Genomic DNA, 17602 nt, shown 5'->3' with positions numbered 1-17602 from the left:
TCCCTCTCTGTTTCTCACCCAGAATGAAATGGCAACCTTAATAATGATCTTTGTGTCTCAGCCTTCAGGGGCCTTCTGTACTTGTCTGTGCATCTTCAGGGAACTGGAACAGCACACCTCCAGCTTGCAATGTTGTCTCTTGTGGATCCCCTCCTGCCATCAAAGATGCAGTCATCAATGGAAGCAACTTTACTTTTGGAAACACGGTCTCTTACACGTGTAAGGAAGGGTATGTAGATTAGCACTACTGGACTAATACTCAGGACAAGTAAAATGGGTGCGCTGCTTCACAGGTCCTTTATAACTGCTTCTGTCTTAACTCTCTGGAAATTAAATATGATGGAGAATTTTTTATGGACTGTGAAGTTAGTACAGGACACATAGGCATTTCTTAAAGTAGTTTCACAGCAGCTGAATACACTCTGGAAGAGGAGAATGGAGACGAGTCATGGGGAATGATAGACTAATTCAATAGGAAGCCCTGTCCCTTGGAGTTGCTACAGAACTAGTGCCCTGATCATAAAGAATTCTCTAAGTCTCTTCAGGCTATAAGGAAGCTGTTTGGTGTGTTTTGAGAACTGTCTGCTCTGGTGTTCTAAATTCTGCTTCCTTAAAACTATGACTCCTCATTTATTGAGGTGCATTATTTTTCTTTGATTTTCATCTACTCAATGTAGTGACCTTTTCAGACCAAATTTCATCAAATATGAGGTTCCGTTTTGATGATAACAAGCATGAATGTAATGCTGGACTCTGATCCTGCAAGAACCTTAGCACATGCTTAATCTTTACAGCCTGTGAGCAGTCCCACTGAATTTCTTGAAACTGTTCTGTGCAAAAGGCAGAGCAGGTATGTAGAGATTTTGCTGTGTCAGGCCCTAAGTGACTGGAGGATTTTATGCTCCTTCTTTGTGTTAAAAGGTAGATTGATAAACCGGCATTTTTCGTATAAACTGGCTTTGCAATTTTGAAACATAATTGAAGCAAAGTGTCCTTATTCTGTTTTCTTGACTGTATTATGATTTTAAAAGCTGCTTCTCTTTCCTGCGCAAGTATTTTAAGTGGGATAGGATAATAGCGTTTAATCATTGTCACAGCTGTCTGTGACAATGAATGGAGTGGATCATATTGAACATTGACACATAATAGGCTCTTTTTCTAGAGGCTAGTAATGGAGCTTTGAAAACAAATCCTTCAAACATGGCTTTTACAGACGTTGCCATCAAAGTCTGAACGAGCAGTTTCCAGCCTGCAGCTGGAAAGAGGCACTGGGAGCTTTGCAGTAGTTGTTGTTTCTTTCCTTTCTGTGAGAGTACACCACAGAGATTTTAAAACTGAGGAAGAAGATAGTCACAGGTACTGTGACTGTCCAGTTGCATGTTTAAGCAGCAGGATTTTAAGTGGAGCGATGAGCAGCCTGGCGTAATCCCTATCACTGTGTCCCAGAAACAGAATAGAGAAATACAACTACACTAGTGGTAATCAATCATGTGGTAGAATTTCATTGTAAAAGATTTTTTTTTTTTCAACTCAGCATTAATTTTTTATTGGCTTTAGGAAGAACTTGTTACAAAATTTCCATGTGCATTATTGGCAAGAGCATCTCAGGGTAACTCACTAAGGAGTTTCTCATTCCTTGCAAATGTGAAAATAGATAGGGGTGGTAGAGGAATCGAAAAGGCATTTATGGGCTTTTCATCTCTTTATTCTCCATTCAGTTCCGCTAAAGGGGAAGAATTTCTCAGTGGGATAGTTTCTTTGAGGATTGTACAGACTGTCACAGCACAATACGACGTTTGTTGTAGTAGTTTCAACCAAAGTGGAAGTTCAGGAATCATAATCAGATGGACAGATGAGAGAAGCAATATACACAGGGTGTTCTAGGATTTCCCTCATTGCAATACCTCACCCATGGACATGTGGGCTTTAAAATTTTCCTTTTGAAGTTGATCATAGCTTTTGTAAAGGATCCTGTTCTTCTGGGGTGCTAGCAAGCAAGATTGAACTGCAGGGACTTCAGGAAACTCTAGGTAGCATTTGAGAATGCTTGTCTTTTTGACTTTATGTGGTTTCCTTATCCACAGCTACACGTTAGTTGGCCCTGCAGCCATAGAGTGCTTAGCCAGCGGCGAGTGGAGTGTGAGCCACCAGCAGTGCCTGGCAGTATCCTGTGATGAACCACCCCATGTGGAAAATGCATCTCCAGAGAGTGGTCACCGCCTCTTTGGCGATATAGCTTATTACTTCTGCTCAGATGGCTACAGCCTGGCAGATAACTCTCAGCTGCTTTGTAATGCAGAAGGGAAGTGGGTGCCTCCAGAAGGCAGGGAAATGCCCCACTGCATAGCTGATTTCTGTGAAAAGCCATCCACTGTCTCATACAGCATTCTGGAGTCCGTTAGTAAAGCCAGATTTGCAGCTGGCTCCATCGTGAGCTTCAAGTGCATGGAAGGCTTTATTCTGAACACTTCAGCCAAGATCGAGTGCCTTCGAGGAGGACAGTGGAATCCTTCTCCTTTGAGTATCCAGTGCATCCCTGTTCGCTGCGGAGAGCCTCCTCACATTAGCAATGGCTATGCCAGTGGGGCCAACTACAGCTTCGGAGCAGTGGTGGCTTACAGCTGCAACAAGGGGTTCTACATCAAGGGAGAGAAGAAGCGGACCTGTGAGGCCACGGGCAACTGGAGTGGCAGTTTGCCCACATGCCACCCAGTGTCCTGTGGAGAACCACCGCAGCTTGAGAATGGCTTTATTAAGGTACAGAATGAGTTTTCTCATCTGCGTCATACCACAGCAAATTGAATATGTCTTCACAATTGCCGCTGTTGGGGTTTTCTTTCTTCTGTTTTGCTCTCCTGTTAAAATTGAGGAAGTGCATGACTGGATGGAATAAGCAAAGGGAAAAGTAGGTGGATTTTCAGCAGAATTGTGTCTGAAAAACATGGGACACTTCCACAGGATTTCCTATCTTAAAGTGGGTTTTCCTTTAGGAGACTCAAGATGCCATATGACAATCAATTGATTTCCTTAATGTCTTACTCTTCAATTGTTTGGTCTACGGGTGGTTTTCCAGTGCCATCTGGAGACATTTGAAGTACTGTTGCCAGTTCACAAGCTTTGGTCTTTTCACTGCTATGAAAAAATACCTAATTTGCAATAGATAAATCACCTTGGGATAATTTCTCTCCTTTTGATGCAAGCACACTTTTTTACTGAAGTCAGAACTTCACTTTCCTTATCAAATTACATATCAATGATGCCTGAAGTTAAAAATCTCCTTCTGGCAGCCCAAACCTGTAAGAACTACTTAACCTGTGTGTGCTTTGATGCACAAGGGTAATATTGTGGGAAGATCAAAGACACTGTTGTAAAGATTCACCTTTGAATTTTTAAAGCATTTTGCTTCTGAACGTTCCCCCTCCTTCCTTAAATCTAGGTACCAGGGAATATGCATTTGCTAAAAATTGGGAGGAAGTTGCATCCCAGTTCCTATGGGGGCTTCCAGCAGTAATAGGAACAATTTCTGTTCAGATTACCCCACAGATACATCCTCTAATTAATGTGTATCACTCTGTGTTGTCTTCCTTAGGTAGGATGGCTCGTCCTGATATTCCTTCCAGTTAGAGACATTTTTTAATATCTCAGTCAGAGCTCAGCCTGCTCAAGACCCTTCACCTGCATATGGGGCACTTATAAGCGTTTCCTAGTAGCAGTACATCTGAAGGCTTCAGCCTTGAATATGCCTGTAAGCTAAAGAACTATAACAACAATAGGCCATTTCATGGCAGCTTTTCCTGAGCCATTTCTTTTCTGTCTACCTTGTAAACACATTTTTGGGCCTCATGGATCAGGAAGGCGGGAAGCAGAGGAAGTATTTTCTGGCATTTACCTTTTAAACCTTGAATTTTCAGTTTTCTTTTGATGGTGCTCTCAGATTTCCTGACAGCAGAGTGCATCATTTGAAGCAAGATATTCTGTGTCAGTTATTTGCATTCATTCCTTTGCAGACAGCCTTTACTGCTGTCTGGGATTCAGCTAGAAGCTAGACCAAGAGAACACACAAAATGAAATCAGCTTCCTATTGCCGCAATCATGCATCTTCATTTCAGACATGTCCCCATCTTATCTGTTTTGCAGGAAACAACTGGACGCTTCTTTGAGAATCAGGCAAATTATCAGTGTGAGTCTGGCTACCAGCTGGTTGGGAGCTCAGTGTTTATCTGCCAAGCCAATCGGCAATGGTACAGTGAATCACCTCCTTACTGTGTTCCCCTCAGCTGTGGAAAACCACCACCCATACAGCATGGGTACTCCAAGGGAGAAACTTTTGATGTGGGCTCCAAAGTTGAGTTTTTCTGTGATGAAGGCTATGAGCTGATCGGAGATGTTTCTTGGACATGTCAGAAGTCTGGGAAATGGAGCAAAAAGCAAAGCCCAAAGTGTGTGCCAACAAAATGTCCAGAACCACCCTTGGCAGAAAACCAGCTGGTCTTAAGGGAAGTGACTTACCAAGTCGGTGTTGTAGAGTTCTCCTGCAAGGAGGGTTATGTTTTGCATGGCTCCTCTGTACTGAAATGCTTGCCCTCCCAACAGTGGAATGATTCCTTTCCCTTCTGCAAGGTTGTACAGTGTCCTGCACCTCCATACATCCCTTTTGGTGACCCCTTGACTTCATCCCTTCATTTTGGTAGCACTGTGAAATACATCTGCGTGGATGGGTTTTTGCTGAAGGGTGAGTCTACCATCAGGTGCCAGGCTAATGGCTTATGGAGTTTGCCTTTGCCAGAGTGTATTCCTGTGGAGTGCCCCCAGCCAGAAGAAATTCAGAATGGCATTGTTGACGTGCAGGGCCTCACCTTCCTTAGCACAGCCCTCTATACATGTAAACCCGGCTTCGAACTGGTGGGGAACACAACTATCCTCTGTGGAGAAGATGGCCAGTGGCTTGGAGGAAGGCCAGCTTGCAAACCTATTCAATGCCCAAGGCCTAAGAAGATCCTCAATGGCAAATACTCATTCACAAACTTCCATTATGGGCAGACTGTTAGGTATTCTTGTGACAGGGGTTTCCAGCTCCAAGGAGAGGAAAGACTGAGATGCCTGGAGACAGGAGAGTGGAGTACAGAGGTTCCCTCCTGCAAAGCCATAAATTGCCAGCCCCCTCAGCCTATTGAGAATGGCTTTGTGGAGGGTGCAGATTATAGCTATGGGGCCATGGTCATTTACAGCTGTGTGCCAGGCTTCCAGCTGTCTGGCCTTGCCATGCAGACCTGTGAAGAATCGGGCTGGTCTAGCTCCACACCAACCTGCCTCCCAACAGACTGTGGCCTGCCTCCTCACATTGACTTTGGGGAGTATGTGCAGGTGAGTCATGGGGAAAGACGTTCTGAGCAGGAGAGTGTTACAGAGAGTCCCTCCCTTTTGCATATGTTACTGGCTGACAATTTGAAAGACTTCAAAAGTTCCTTGAAGGAGGACAGTGCAATGCAGCTCACCACTTTCTTATTTGGAACTATCATTTTATACACGTGTTACTCTGGCTATGAGCTGCTGGGAAACCCTGTCCTAGCTTGCCAAGAAGATGGGGCTTGGAACGGCACTGCCCCTGCTTGCATTTCAATAGAGTGCACTTTGCTGTCACCCCCAGAGAACGGTTTTTTACATTTCACTGAGAACACACTTGGTAGCGCGGTGCAGTACACCTGTAAGCCAGGGTTCACACTTGTTGGTTCTGACACACGACTATGTTTGCCAAGCCGACAGTGGAGTAGCACTGCTCCTTACTGCAAAGAAATCACATGCAACTCACCTACCCAGCTTATGAATGGGAACATAAGAGGAGAAAACTACACGTATGGGAGTGTTGTTTACTATGAGTGTGATCCTGGATACCAGTTAAATGGCCCCACAGAGAGGAGATGCCAAGAGAACCAGAAATGGGGTGGCACTGAACCGATTTGCATTCCTGTTTCCTGCAGCCCACCACCAGTTTTGGAGAACGGTCAGGTGAGTGGAGAGGAATACACGTTCCAGAGACATACAGAATACAGCTGCAATGAAGGTTTCCTGTTACATGGAGACAGCAGTAGAGTCTGCCTTGCAAATGGAAGCTGGAGTGGAATTGCTCCAGTTTGCAAAGCGGTGACCTGCCCTGTGCCACTGCCTTTTCCCAATGGGAGAACTAGTGGCTCAGATTTTGGCTTTAAGAAAGAAGTGCACTATCACTGCAACAAAGGATATAGCCTGCAAGGAGTGTCTACGCTTACCTGTCAGAGTGATGGTACCTGGGATTCAGAAGCTCCACACTGTGAGCCAGTCGTTTGTGGACCTCCTGAAGACATCTCCCATGGCTTTCTGAATGGCTCAGGCTTTACCTATGGGGAATTTGCCCAGTACGTGTGCTTCCCTGGTTATGAGCTGCATGGCAATCCTTTGCGGCAATGTTTGTCCAATGGCTCCTGGAGTGGAAGTCTTCCATCTTGCCTACCCTGTCTATGTCCTACACCACAGATTCAGAATGGCATTGTTCTTGGTACAGATTTCAGCTGTGGGAAAAGTGCCCAGTTTCAATGCCTGGAGGGCTTCAAACTGCTAGGGCCTTCTGAAGTCACCTGTGAGGCAGCTGGCAAGTGGAGTTCTGGGTTTCCTCGCTGTGGGCAGATTTCCTGTGGCTCTCCACCCATCATTCCCAACACATTTATCAATGGGAGCAGCTCTGCAGATGAGAACACTATCATCTATACCTGCTTGACAGGTTTTGTCATGTCAGGGAGTCCAGAACTGACTTGTAAGGAGAAAGGTGTCTGGAAGAAGCCATACCCAAGCTGTGAGCTGTTAAGTTGTGGCCCACCACCTTCTGTCCCAAATACAGAGGTTCTTGGGAACACTTACACCTATGGGAGCAAGGTCCAGTACAGGTAAGAATTCTGCTGCCTTTCTGTTTCCATAAAATCTCTGAAGGAATAAAGATGGAAGCTTTATGTACCCTTGGTTAGTGCAAGTTTTTAAAAGACCTGGAAGAAAAGTTATGCTCAGATTGACAACGCCCATGTTCCCATGCACATATGAAATGTTATTTGCACCGTTGTCAAAATTCCAGCAAGGTATTTCAGCCTGTGGGGCTGCACTCCTCCACCACCTTTCATTTCCCATTCCCGTTTGCATTCATGTTCTCATCTGAAGCACTGGTCTGGACAGTCAGGTTTTCTTAGCAGGTGGCAGCAACAGTCAGCAGGGTGTGCAATTTTTCTCCCCTTTTGGCACCCCACTTCCATGTTCCTCCTGCTTCAGGTGCCTGTTGTAATACAGAAGGGTTGCTTGCTCTCTTATCCCATTTTCTGTACTGCAACACTGCATTGTCAGCAAGTGTTGCTGATGCAAAGTTACTCCTTTGTCAGATATGAGAGAAAGGGGTTTTTGTTAATTTTGTTAATTAAGTGTGCACACTGCTGATCTCTTTCTCCAAGATGAGGAATTCCTTGGCAGAAGCAGAGATGGTTTTTGGCAGTAAAAGCAAGTAATAGTATGGGACAGAATTGGGAGATTGCATGTGGATTAATCTAACAATATCAGTCATTTCCATGCATCTTTAACAACATGAATGGGGTGCTTGTGTCTGCCTTTCTACAAGTGAACTCACTTGTGCAAGCCAGTTGAGTTGCTCTTAGTGAAGCACCACGTGGAACAGAACAAATCATCCTTAAATGTCTAAGCAAGTGGCCTGCCGTCAGCCTAAGGCTTGGTTTGTTCCTGGAAGAAAGTGAGATCATCGTAGAACTGCTTGGTGCTCGCACACTGTTTACCTAACCAAAGGCCCTCCTTACAAAGGGAAGGGCAGTGCAGGAGAAGTGCACTAAAGCATTCAGTACCTTCCAAGCGCTAAAGCCACCAACTCACTTTCCATTGTGGTGCTGCGGCAGCATGAAGCAGCTGGAGGTGAAGTCTGAAGCTTCCAGCTCTTGCAACAGAATAAACTCAGTCCAGGCGTGCTTCTTACAGGGTTACCTTGAAATAATAGAGAAATCTCAAGGTGTGCTCTTGAACAACTAATGCTGAAAAATCACTTTCTAACTTTGTAATTTATGGGTTAGCTCATCCCAAGCTGTGTCTCAGTGCTGTCTTCATGCTGTGTTGCAGATGCCTGGAAGGCTACACAATGGGGACAGAGGTGGATGTATGCATTTGCCAGGAAAATGGACAGTGGTCTCCTCAAAGTATTTCCTGTTGCCCCAGAAAGTGTCCCCTCCCAGGAAATATCACCCATGTAATCGTACTTGGGGACAACTTCACTGTGAACGCAAACATCACTTTGTCATGCGTAAAAGGCTATACTTTGGTGGGAGCAAGCAGATCTACATGCAAGGTATAATATTATTTGCACTGTTTGTTTTATTTTTGTTTGGGTCGTCCTCATGCCCTTGTTAGCTTTTGGCCCTTAATTGCACACAGCAAAAAAATTAAAAGCATATCCTGCCAGATACAATATGCTTCCTTATTGCCTGGTAAAAGCAATTATTGGTTTTCCATTTATAGACTTTCAGAACTAGAAATTATTGATTTCTTCTTCCATTGAAAACTAATGCTAATTCCTTTTATCACATTTCAGGGAGTAAATCATGTCTGAGATTTTAAAAAAATATGTCCAAGATTTCTAATGTATTTTGAGACTGTGTGCAGAGCTTTTTCTCCAGAATAACAGGCAGCACACATTTTAATCCACTGTGCAGCTGTAGAAACGTGAATCTTCTGTATGTTAAACAACAAACATCCTCATTAGTTCTGCTAGTAACCTCTTGTTGCATTAGTTGTGGACAACCTTGATTTGAGCTTGTAAATAGACTCTTTAAAGTCAGTAAGTCTACTCATATGAGACAAGCTGAGCATGCATAGTTTTGCAGAATCAGCACTTCATAAAGAAACGTTTTCCCCTTATTCTGCTGCTTCAAAGATCTGCGGAGGTAGGAGTAGGTGTGTTTGATGAGTGTCTCTTCAGGTATCAGACCTCCCTTAGAGAGTATGGGAAGGCAGGTGAAGCACTTAGCCATGGTGTTAGATGTTCAGCCAGGAGAGAAGTACAGAACATGGAATCAGGCAGCTGTAGTTTTCATTCTTCTCCTGATGAGTTCCCTGAGCTATTAGGTGACCTTCTACAAATGAACTGGCTTTTTCAAACTTGTATTTCCCCATTTGCTTTTTCTTTCTTCTGTCTTGTAAGTCGCACTGAACAATCCTGCCAAAGCTGAGCTCCAGTCTGTGTTGACATCTTAAAAGTGTTACTTAAATTACTGAGTTTTATTAAGGATTGCACAGATAATATTACATTAACCACATCTGTACACCCACAGCCATTGGATGCTTCTACTATGATTTTCCTAACTTTTTCAGTTAGATATGAATTAAGCATATGAAGTGGTGCGTTCACACTTTTAATTACATTTATTTTTCAGGAAAGTGGCATTTGGGTGCCACCGTTTTCTGATGACATCTGCATTCCTGTGTCCTGTGGGACCCCAGAGTCTCCAGAGCATGGATTTGTGGTTGGCACTAAATACAGTTACGAAGCCGTGGTTCTTTATAAATGTGATTCTGGCTATGAATTACAAGTAAGCAAGCTCAAATCTCAAGCACTCTAAACCTTTAGTTGTCATTTTCAGTTCTTACATGATGACTGTGAGAATGTATTATGTCTTGGCCATATTGATATGTTCCCTTAACTGTCACTGAAGTTGGATATCTCCTGTTGTTGTTGTTGTTATTGTCTGTAGAATGTTCCTGGTATGTCTGAGATAGTCCTTGAATGAGGTAAGGGTGTAATTGAAGCAAATATAAGCATCCCGTTCAGAGATACACATTCAGCAGATAACTTTCAGTTGTTTTTTTTTAACTGAGGATTGTTTCAGTCCTCTGCAAATACAGTGTTATATATGCTTGTGACCATAAATCATGGAAGAGTTAATTCCTCATGTATTGCTCTCTTGAACTGGTTCTCTGGCCAAAGTAAGACTTCATGCTTACCTCGATTTCATGAAGTCCCAAGCATTATATCTGCTGCATTGTGCCTTTCAGACTCAAAGTTCCTGATAAACCCCACTGCCCTCAGTTCTGTGACATTGCTAGATAGTATGAAAGTGATGTCGCTTGTTTTAGTAAGGCAAAGAGATTCCAGTATGTTCAATGGCAGCTTTATTCCATGATGGAGAAGGGAACAAAGTTCTTTCCTGTCCATGTTTTTATTATGAGCATTGGGCTCTTAACCCCACCTGAGCTCTGGAGCAGCATTGCTGTCCAGTTATCAGGACCCAGGCTAGCCAATTCAGAGCTGTCTCCGGTGTGTTTTCAAAAGCTGCAGTGAATTCAGAAATGCAAGTATGTTCCTGTGACATAGCATGACCTCCACCATCCACAGGTGATGGCAGAGTAGGGCACAGTGGTGTCCAGAGGCACAACATGGTGAGGTGTCTCCAGGACAGAAGCTGGCTCTTAACTCTGTGTTTTGTGCGTACCAAGCAGAATGCAGTGTTGTCCTTCCTTTGTACTGCCGTAATGCCAATAATAAATTAAGAACTTCATGCTAGTGAATTCACCCAGTCAGAAGTGAATTCACTCAGTCATTCAGTATAAAAATAAGGAGAGTTTGTTTAAAAAATGCTTAGGTAACAATAAATTTTATTTACATTATGTTGCCAGATATGTAATATCACTGGGGATGGAGGGGTGGGCTGGTATTTAGACAAGTGGGTAGAATTGCTGTTTCAAGTAATTTTTGGAGGTAATAAGCCAGTGGTTCCATGCAGTAAAAAGTACCTTCCCAGCTTTGTACTCCAGCCTCGCCACCTAGCGTCAATCTGTCTCCCTGCTGTTGAAGAGAAGTCCTGTTTTTTTTCCCTTGGGAAGCAAAGTCCATTGGGTGTGATGCCATACAACATTCATGTCAAACAGCTTCCCTTGTCAGTGGGTTTGCTTTGTAATGAAAGTACTTTACTTCAAGGGACAAATTTAGATGTTGTTTTCATGTCTTGCAATAAAATAAGAAATAAATTCCGGGCTATTAGACTGGCTATAAAGCCTTTACTCAAGAAAGAAATAACATTATTTATAAGCACCTTTAAAGAAAGAGTCTTTGAGATGTGGTCAAAATCAGTACATTATGTTTATAAAACACAAGCTTGTGCTGTTGTTGAAAAAAATGCTAGTTAGATTTTCTGTGAGTTCCAGAAGGAGAAAATTTGTTAACAGAACACATTCCTGGGAACAAGAGTGGTAAAACTGGCAAGAAAGATGATACTCCAGGGAGAAGGACAAGAGAACTGACTAACTGGCCCCACAAACTTTTCATTTATAAACAATACCCATCACTTTGCAGGAAGGAGTTCTACCATAAACTCTGCTAGTAGGCTTGGGCTGTAGCATTTAACTATCTCTTTACATGGGGTTGCATATGGAGGGAAAACATTCTGGCCTTGCTGGATACTAGAGTTAATGGGAGAAAAGAGTTGAATAAGTGAAGTTGTTCTTTGAGCAGTTCCTTTTGTTTCACAGGGTGATGCAGAACGGACTTGCCAAGAAGACAAGCTTTGGAGTGGCACAGTGCCAGTGTGCAGAAGTACGTTCCACATGAGTTTATGTTGGTCGAGATTGACTTTACACAATAGAAAACACCAATGTTCATTTTGCTTTATAATTCATACTGTCTGCATTTGCCTAAAAATTTTTTGTAAGTACCACTGATAACAGCCTGGAGGAGTTGCAGAATTGCTGGTGTGTACAGGTAATGCTGTGAAGGAAATCACTGCACCTTTCTGCCTTGCTGCTGTATCCCTAAGAAAGCTGTGCAAACAACTTCCAAGTTTAAATAGTTCTGACACTTGAGGACATGATTTCTGGGGTTACTGAGGACTTCTGAACATGTTAGTTGCCAGGAGTCACAGGTACTTAGCATCCTCAAATGTAACTCTATGGATACCCATTCTCAAAGGTACTTCACTTTTGTGACATGTCTGATGCCCGCTGACTGCACTGCCGAAATAGGAGTTGTCTACATAAATACTTGTGTGAACTTCAGCTGTTGGCTGTAAGTTGCAACAGTGGAATTTCCCAAGGTTTCCTGCCAGCACAGCCACAATAGATTCTGTCTTTTTGCAGGAACTGGAAGCACCAAGCATGATGCTGTTCTGCTACTCAGGGGCAAATATCTGGGAATGCCCAGACAAACACTGTGTTCTTTTCCTGTTTCTCAGAGTAAGACCTGTGCAGGACTTGTGAACAGGACAGGCCATATGCATTATGTCTGATTGGAACATATACCTTATGTTATAGGAGTATCATGTGGACGCCCAGACATGATAGAAAATGGATCTGTTCAGGGAGAGGAGTTCCTGTTTGGCAGTGAAGTTTTTTACAGCTGTGACCCTGGCTTTGAGCTACAGGGACCAAGCCGAAGGATTTGCCACGTTGACAAGAAGTGGAGCCCCTCCGCCCCTTCATGCATGCGTAAGTAGCAAGCAGAGCAACATGGTGGCAGTTTTCCAGGAGAGTCAGGGAACAAACAGAGTGCTTTTGCTGGCTTCCTCCCAGTCTCCCACTCCAGCTGGGGGGCTGTAACAGATGGAGCCAGAGGAAAAGCCAGAAGAGGAACCCTCATTGGCCGTTTCTCTCTGATCTGGTGGGAGCTTCTTTTGGCATATTAAAATGGGACAAGCATAAAGTCGTGCTCAGGTCAGTAGGGGAGGAGTGTGGCCTGCTGTATTTTATTTGCCTTGCATTGTGGTGTGCAGGGCCTTGGACATCATGTGTTGGGTGGTTCATCTCTGCCATGCCAAAGCTGATATATCCTGGCCACTCTATATCTGGAGATCACGACTCTGCACCCTAGGATCAAATCATAGGTCTCTGTGCAGCAGAAGGATGATTAATTGTGGGAGTATGGAAAGAAGGATTTATGACTTATTTCATACAACTCCTAAATAAAATGCCTGGATTTTGTAGTCTTTACCAATAAATTGTTTCCCACCTTCTCATGGTGATGTCATAGTCCTACCCCTTGCATTCTTCTCTCTCACCTTTGACCAATTTGCCTATTTGCCACAGTAAGTGTGGGACAGGGACACTTAACTACTGTCATTTTTCTTGGGGACATCTTGAGATGACCTTCCACTGTACAGGGAGCAAAGGAGACTGCAAATGCAGCCTCTGGCCTGCTCAGAAGAAATATTCTGAATCACTTCGATTGAACAGACCTCATAGGCTACAACACCATCAGAGACATTTGGGCACATTCTTTCAGGTGTCTGCAGCCTGAACCCCAGGAGAGAGGGCAGGCAAGGCATTGTATAACCATTCTCCATATAATACTTCACAGCTCCTTTCTTCCTGTCTTTCCAGTAATTCAGTGTGTGAACAGAGGTGTCAGACAGTGTGTAACAGATAGAATGGCTTTTCTTGTCTGTATAAAACAAAAAAAGTTTTCTCCTTTCCTAGGAATTACCTGTGGACTGTATCCATCAATAGAAAAAGCAGAGGCTGTCTCTACAGGAAGCACATACAGAAGTAATGTGACCTTTGTGTGCAACTCTGGATACCATCTTGTTGGGCCCCAGAATATCACATGTCTTGCCAATGGGAGCTGGAGTAAACCCTTGCCGTTATGTGAAGGTAACTGTTCAGTTCGTGGCCTGGCACTTTCCAATCTGGGATAAGCAATAGCTCCTCCCTAATGCATGCATATCGTATGATCCAAGGATTGAGTCGCTTTCGGGAATCAATTCTGTAACATGCATTAAAAATGGTGCCTGAAAAATGAAATGCATCACAATGAGCACTGCCTGTTACCAAGCCAGAAGTGCTTAGACATTGTTTTTCCTAAGGTTTTAATCTGCAGTTTAGCAAGCTTAATGAGAGATGGGGTTACTTGCCATCTCAGAAAGTCAAATCCCTAACAAAAAGTGATGGACTGTAAGGGCAAGTGACTTTTCTCCCAGTGGCCTTCTGTAGTCAATTATTAAGTTGATATTCTTTCTCTGAACTTTGGGCCCAAAGGACAGTCTCAACAGCTCAGCCTTTAACCTCCACATTCCTCACATGAACAAACACCATGAATACATGATGCAAATATTTTGCAAATCACTGCTTTCAGGTGCTCCCTCAGTAGGTTCTCCTGCTCATGCAGCAAAGCAGAGTGCTGAGCAAGAGCTGTCTGTGTCATATGGAGTGGGCAGCAGTGGGTGGAAACAAGGCTGTCAACACAAAAAGAGAACAAAAACTTAAGATCCTCTCCCCAAGTTTGAACAGATAGCCGGTATTGTTGGATGACTCTGTTCACAATGTAAAGCATATAGAAGCTTACTAAATTGCAGTATCATTAACTTTTAAGTATGAGTGTTCTCCATTCCTGGCCTCTGCCATGAAAATACAAAATCTGGGCTTCACACTTTTCTTTTACTCACAGACACACACTACTTCATTACTTCCCATTGCACTTCCTTTTAGGCTGTTCTTGTCCCTGCTGCATATACCTCAGGTCTCCCAAGCTAGCCTCTAGACCCAGCATCCTGCTTGCTTTTCGTAGCTGCTCCTGGCATTCTTACATGTAGCTGACGTGTTGATGTCTCCACACCCAGCTGCACACACAGATTCAGAGAGAACCAGTAGGCTGTGACAGCTTCATCAAAGTAAGACAGATAATGATCTTCCACTCAAGGCAGATGTTAGGTTCCTGTTACCAGAGCCATGAAAACTGCATGAGGGCTAGGGATCGTAAGATGCAGTGTTGGGCAACTGCACAATGCACAGATCACTATGCACTACAGTGCCCTAATCCTTTGCAGACCTTATAATAGTAGCAACCTGGAAAGTTGATAGGGGACATCCATGTCAGCAAGGAGGTCTCTGGTACCTAGCCAGGCACCTAAGAAGTCACACACTAGCAGTGCTGAACAGATGTCAAGAGGACCCTGTGGAACAAGGCTGAGCACAGCCGCTTCACCAGCTTCTCTCTTCCTCTTGCCTGAGAGCCTTGTGTCTGTCTGATAGTTTAGTATTCAGTCATCCCATTACACAGACCACCTAGGAAAATCAAATTGAAAACGGGACGCAGAACACAGGCTCTTGTGTAGCAGTGGTGACTCAGCATGGACTGTCTGCCTGCTGGCTTCAGAAACACAGCTGGGAACCTTGCTGGGGGCAGTTACTAACCTAAGTGTCAGCATCTTGCACCAAACCCATCAGGCATCTCATCTTGTCAGGTAGAAAGGAAGGAGCAAAGGGCTGCAAGTTTCTGGGGTATCTGTCAGTGGCAAGAAAGAACCATTCGTCTCCTCCCCAGCACTGCCACATTTTGCTGACCTGAAAAACGGGTGGCTGTGGCTTTTTTCCATCACTGGGAGGAGCTCCTTCTCTAGCTTGGCCACATTTCCTTCTGAGGGCTACTGAACTCTTCCTCAGTACTCTTAATGATTTATTAGTCTGTGGCTGCTACTTTAAAGTAGTTTACTTTATTGTGTGAGTAATTCAGGAATTGTTGGAAGTCCAGGTCTAATATCAAGATGAATTAATGAGAGCTCTTCCTTTGCAGAGACCAGATGCAAAGTTCCAGTTTCCTTGCTTAATGGGAAGGCAATTTATGAAAACAATACAGTTGGCAGTACAATAGCATATTTCTGCGAGAGGGGATACAGCTTGGAAGGGGAACCTGCGGCAGAGTGCACAAGAGATGGAAGATGGAGTAATCCCTTGCCTCTCTGTAAACGTGTGTGTTTGCTTTGTAATGAAAAAGTGATCTCAATTTGTAAGCACTAAAAGCTAGGCTGCTCTTCATTTAAACTCACAGTAAATGAGAGCAACTTCTGCAGATCTTTGTGGAAATGTACTGTAATTTTCTTCTGGAATGGCCATAAGCAGAATTTGTCATTTGTCTTTTAAAAAGTTGGTTTGGACTATGTTGGGAGATTTGTTCGTGTGCATCCCATTTTACAGAGGAACAAAGGGACCAGTTACGGAGATATGCTAAAGCATTAACTTGTCTTAGTGTATTTTTGTGACAGTAAAAGCTGTGTTGTTCTTAGTTCCCTTTAGTCAGAAAGCTGACAAGAAATGGAATCAATTGTAGTTAATCACTTGATATATGAGGAGCAGGTGAGGGAAAAGTTTGGAGGAGAAGACAAAAGGGAGACTTTACTGTTGTCTACAGTTGACTATTGGGAGCATGTAAAGAAAAAAGCCAGACTCTTCTCAGAGGTACACAGTGGTAGGATGAGAGGCATGGACAGAAGGTGCAAGAAAGAAAATTCCAATTAAGTATTTGAAGAAACTTTTCACCATTGTAGCAGCCTAACGTGGGAACAGGGACCCAGAGAGGACATGAATCTCCATCCTTGGAGATACTCAGATTTCAGCTGGTTAAGTACCAGAGCAACCCCTGATCTATAGTTGGCCCTGCTTTGAGATGGAGGTTGGACTTAATGGCTGTATGAGTTATTCTACAATTCTGTGAAGTAGCACCTTACACACGTGTGCTGTGCACACACATCCACAATAGACTTCCTTGTTGCTGTATGTGTCTGTAACTAATTTTAAGATCTACTGTAGTCTTAGAGTGGTTAAGTGAGGCATTTAATTTTTGTATTACAAGGACTCATAGGTTTTTACTTTCAGGAAACTGGCATCAATCTCTACTGTATATAGAGTCCAGCCTTTTCCACATTCATTATGAGATCAATAGACCATGCAAAAACAGCTCAGCAAGCTTACAATCAGAAATAAATAAGATTATCAGAGAAATTCTAAACTCTAATGAATATTATTGTAAGTCTCTACTCAAACACCTGGATTTTTGCTGCTCTTTATTGGTCCAATCCCTCAGAAAAATAAGTAGGATAGGTCTGGCCTTTTTTTTATAGTAAGTTTATGGTAAAGAGGAAGGACAAGAGAGAATGGTTTGATAGTAACAAGTAGGATCTTCCCCACTTAAATCCTTAGTATATCTTCTACTGGTATCAGTAGTGTATGGTAGCAAGCCATGTGACAGCAGACAATCAAACCTTTTATTATTATTTTATGACACAAATCTCATAACTTTACATCAAATTACAAATTGGACTTGTGTGATGCATCCATTTCTATTGCTTTTCATATTATTTGATTTTGATATTTTCAGAAACTATTCTAAAGTATTCTCTTCCTTCCATCCCTGTTTCCTCCCTTCTCCTTTTTCCTCACACCCTTGCTTTGAACAGCAAACCCTTGTCCTGTGCCTTTCATAATCCCAGAGAATGCCCTTCTGTCCGAAGTGGATTTTTATGTTGGACAGAACGTATCTATCAGATGCAGGGAAGGCTACCAACTGAAAGGGCAGTCTGTGATCACCTGTAACCCTGATGAGACCTGGACTCCAGCAACAGCTAAGTGTGAAAGTAAGTACATGAGGTACAGTTCTGCAGGGGCTTGGTACTTTCCAGAGGGCTTGTGACCATAACTGTATCACACAGGAGCATGACAGCACAGACATGTCAGCACAGCTCTCCACCTAGATGCAGTTACTCCAGAAGAAGAGAGCTTTTGTCTGCTGTTGCCATTTGGAGAGATGTGTCAGTCTGAGAGATTAAGGCAC

The 17602-nt window shown here is 43.4% G+C and overlaps 1 protein-coding gene across 1 annotated transcript in view; it reads left to right on the top strand.

Moving 5' to 3' along the window:
- The window catches only part of SVEP1 (sushi, von Willebrand factor type A, EGF and pentraxin domain containing 1), a 116980-nt gene that overhangs the window by 84557 nt on the left and 14821 nt on the right, over window positions 1–17602 (top strand). Inside the window, exons 36-43 of the mRNA XM_009895879.1 lie at window positions 62–229; window positions 2085–2757; window positions 4138–6917; window positions 8137–8362; window positions 9447–9602; window positions 11539–11602; window positions 15569–15742; window positions 17229–17405. Coding sequence (XP_009894181.1) covers window positions 62–229; window positions 2085–2757; window positions 4138–6917; window positions 8137–8362; window positions 9447–9602; window positions 11539–11602; window positions 15569–15742; window positions 17229–17405 — 4418 coding nt within the window. The remainder of the gene's footprint in view (window positions 1–61; window positions 230–2084; window positions 2758–4137; window positions 6918–8136; window positions 8363–9446; window positions 9603–11538; window positions 11603–15568; window positions 15743–17228; window positions 17406–17602) is intronic.

This window comes from Charadrius vociferus, unplaced genomic scaffold (genome assembly GCF_000708025.1).
Source record: "Charadrius vociferus isolate BGI_N301 unplaced genomic scaffold, ASM70802v2 scaffold231, whole genome shotgun sequence".
Taxonomy (NCBI): domain Eukaryota; kingdom Metazoa; phylum Chordata; class Aves; order Charadriiformes; family Charadriidae; genus Charadrius; species Charadrius vociferus.
Note: the sequence above shows the minus strand (reverse complement) of the source record. Positions and strands in the feature narration are given on the sequence as shown.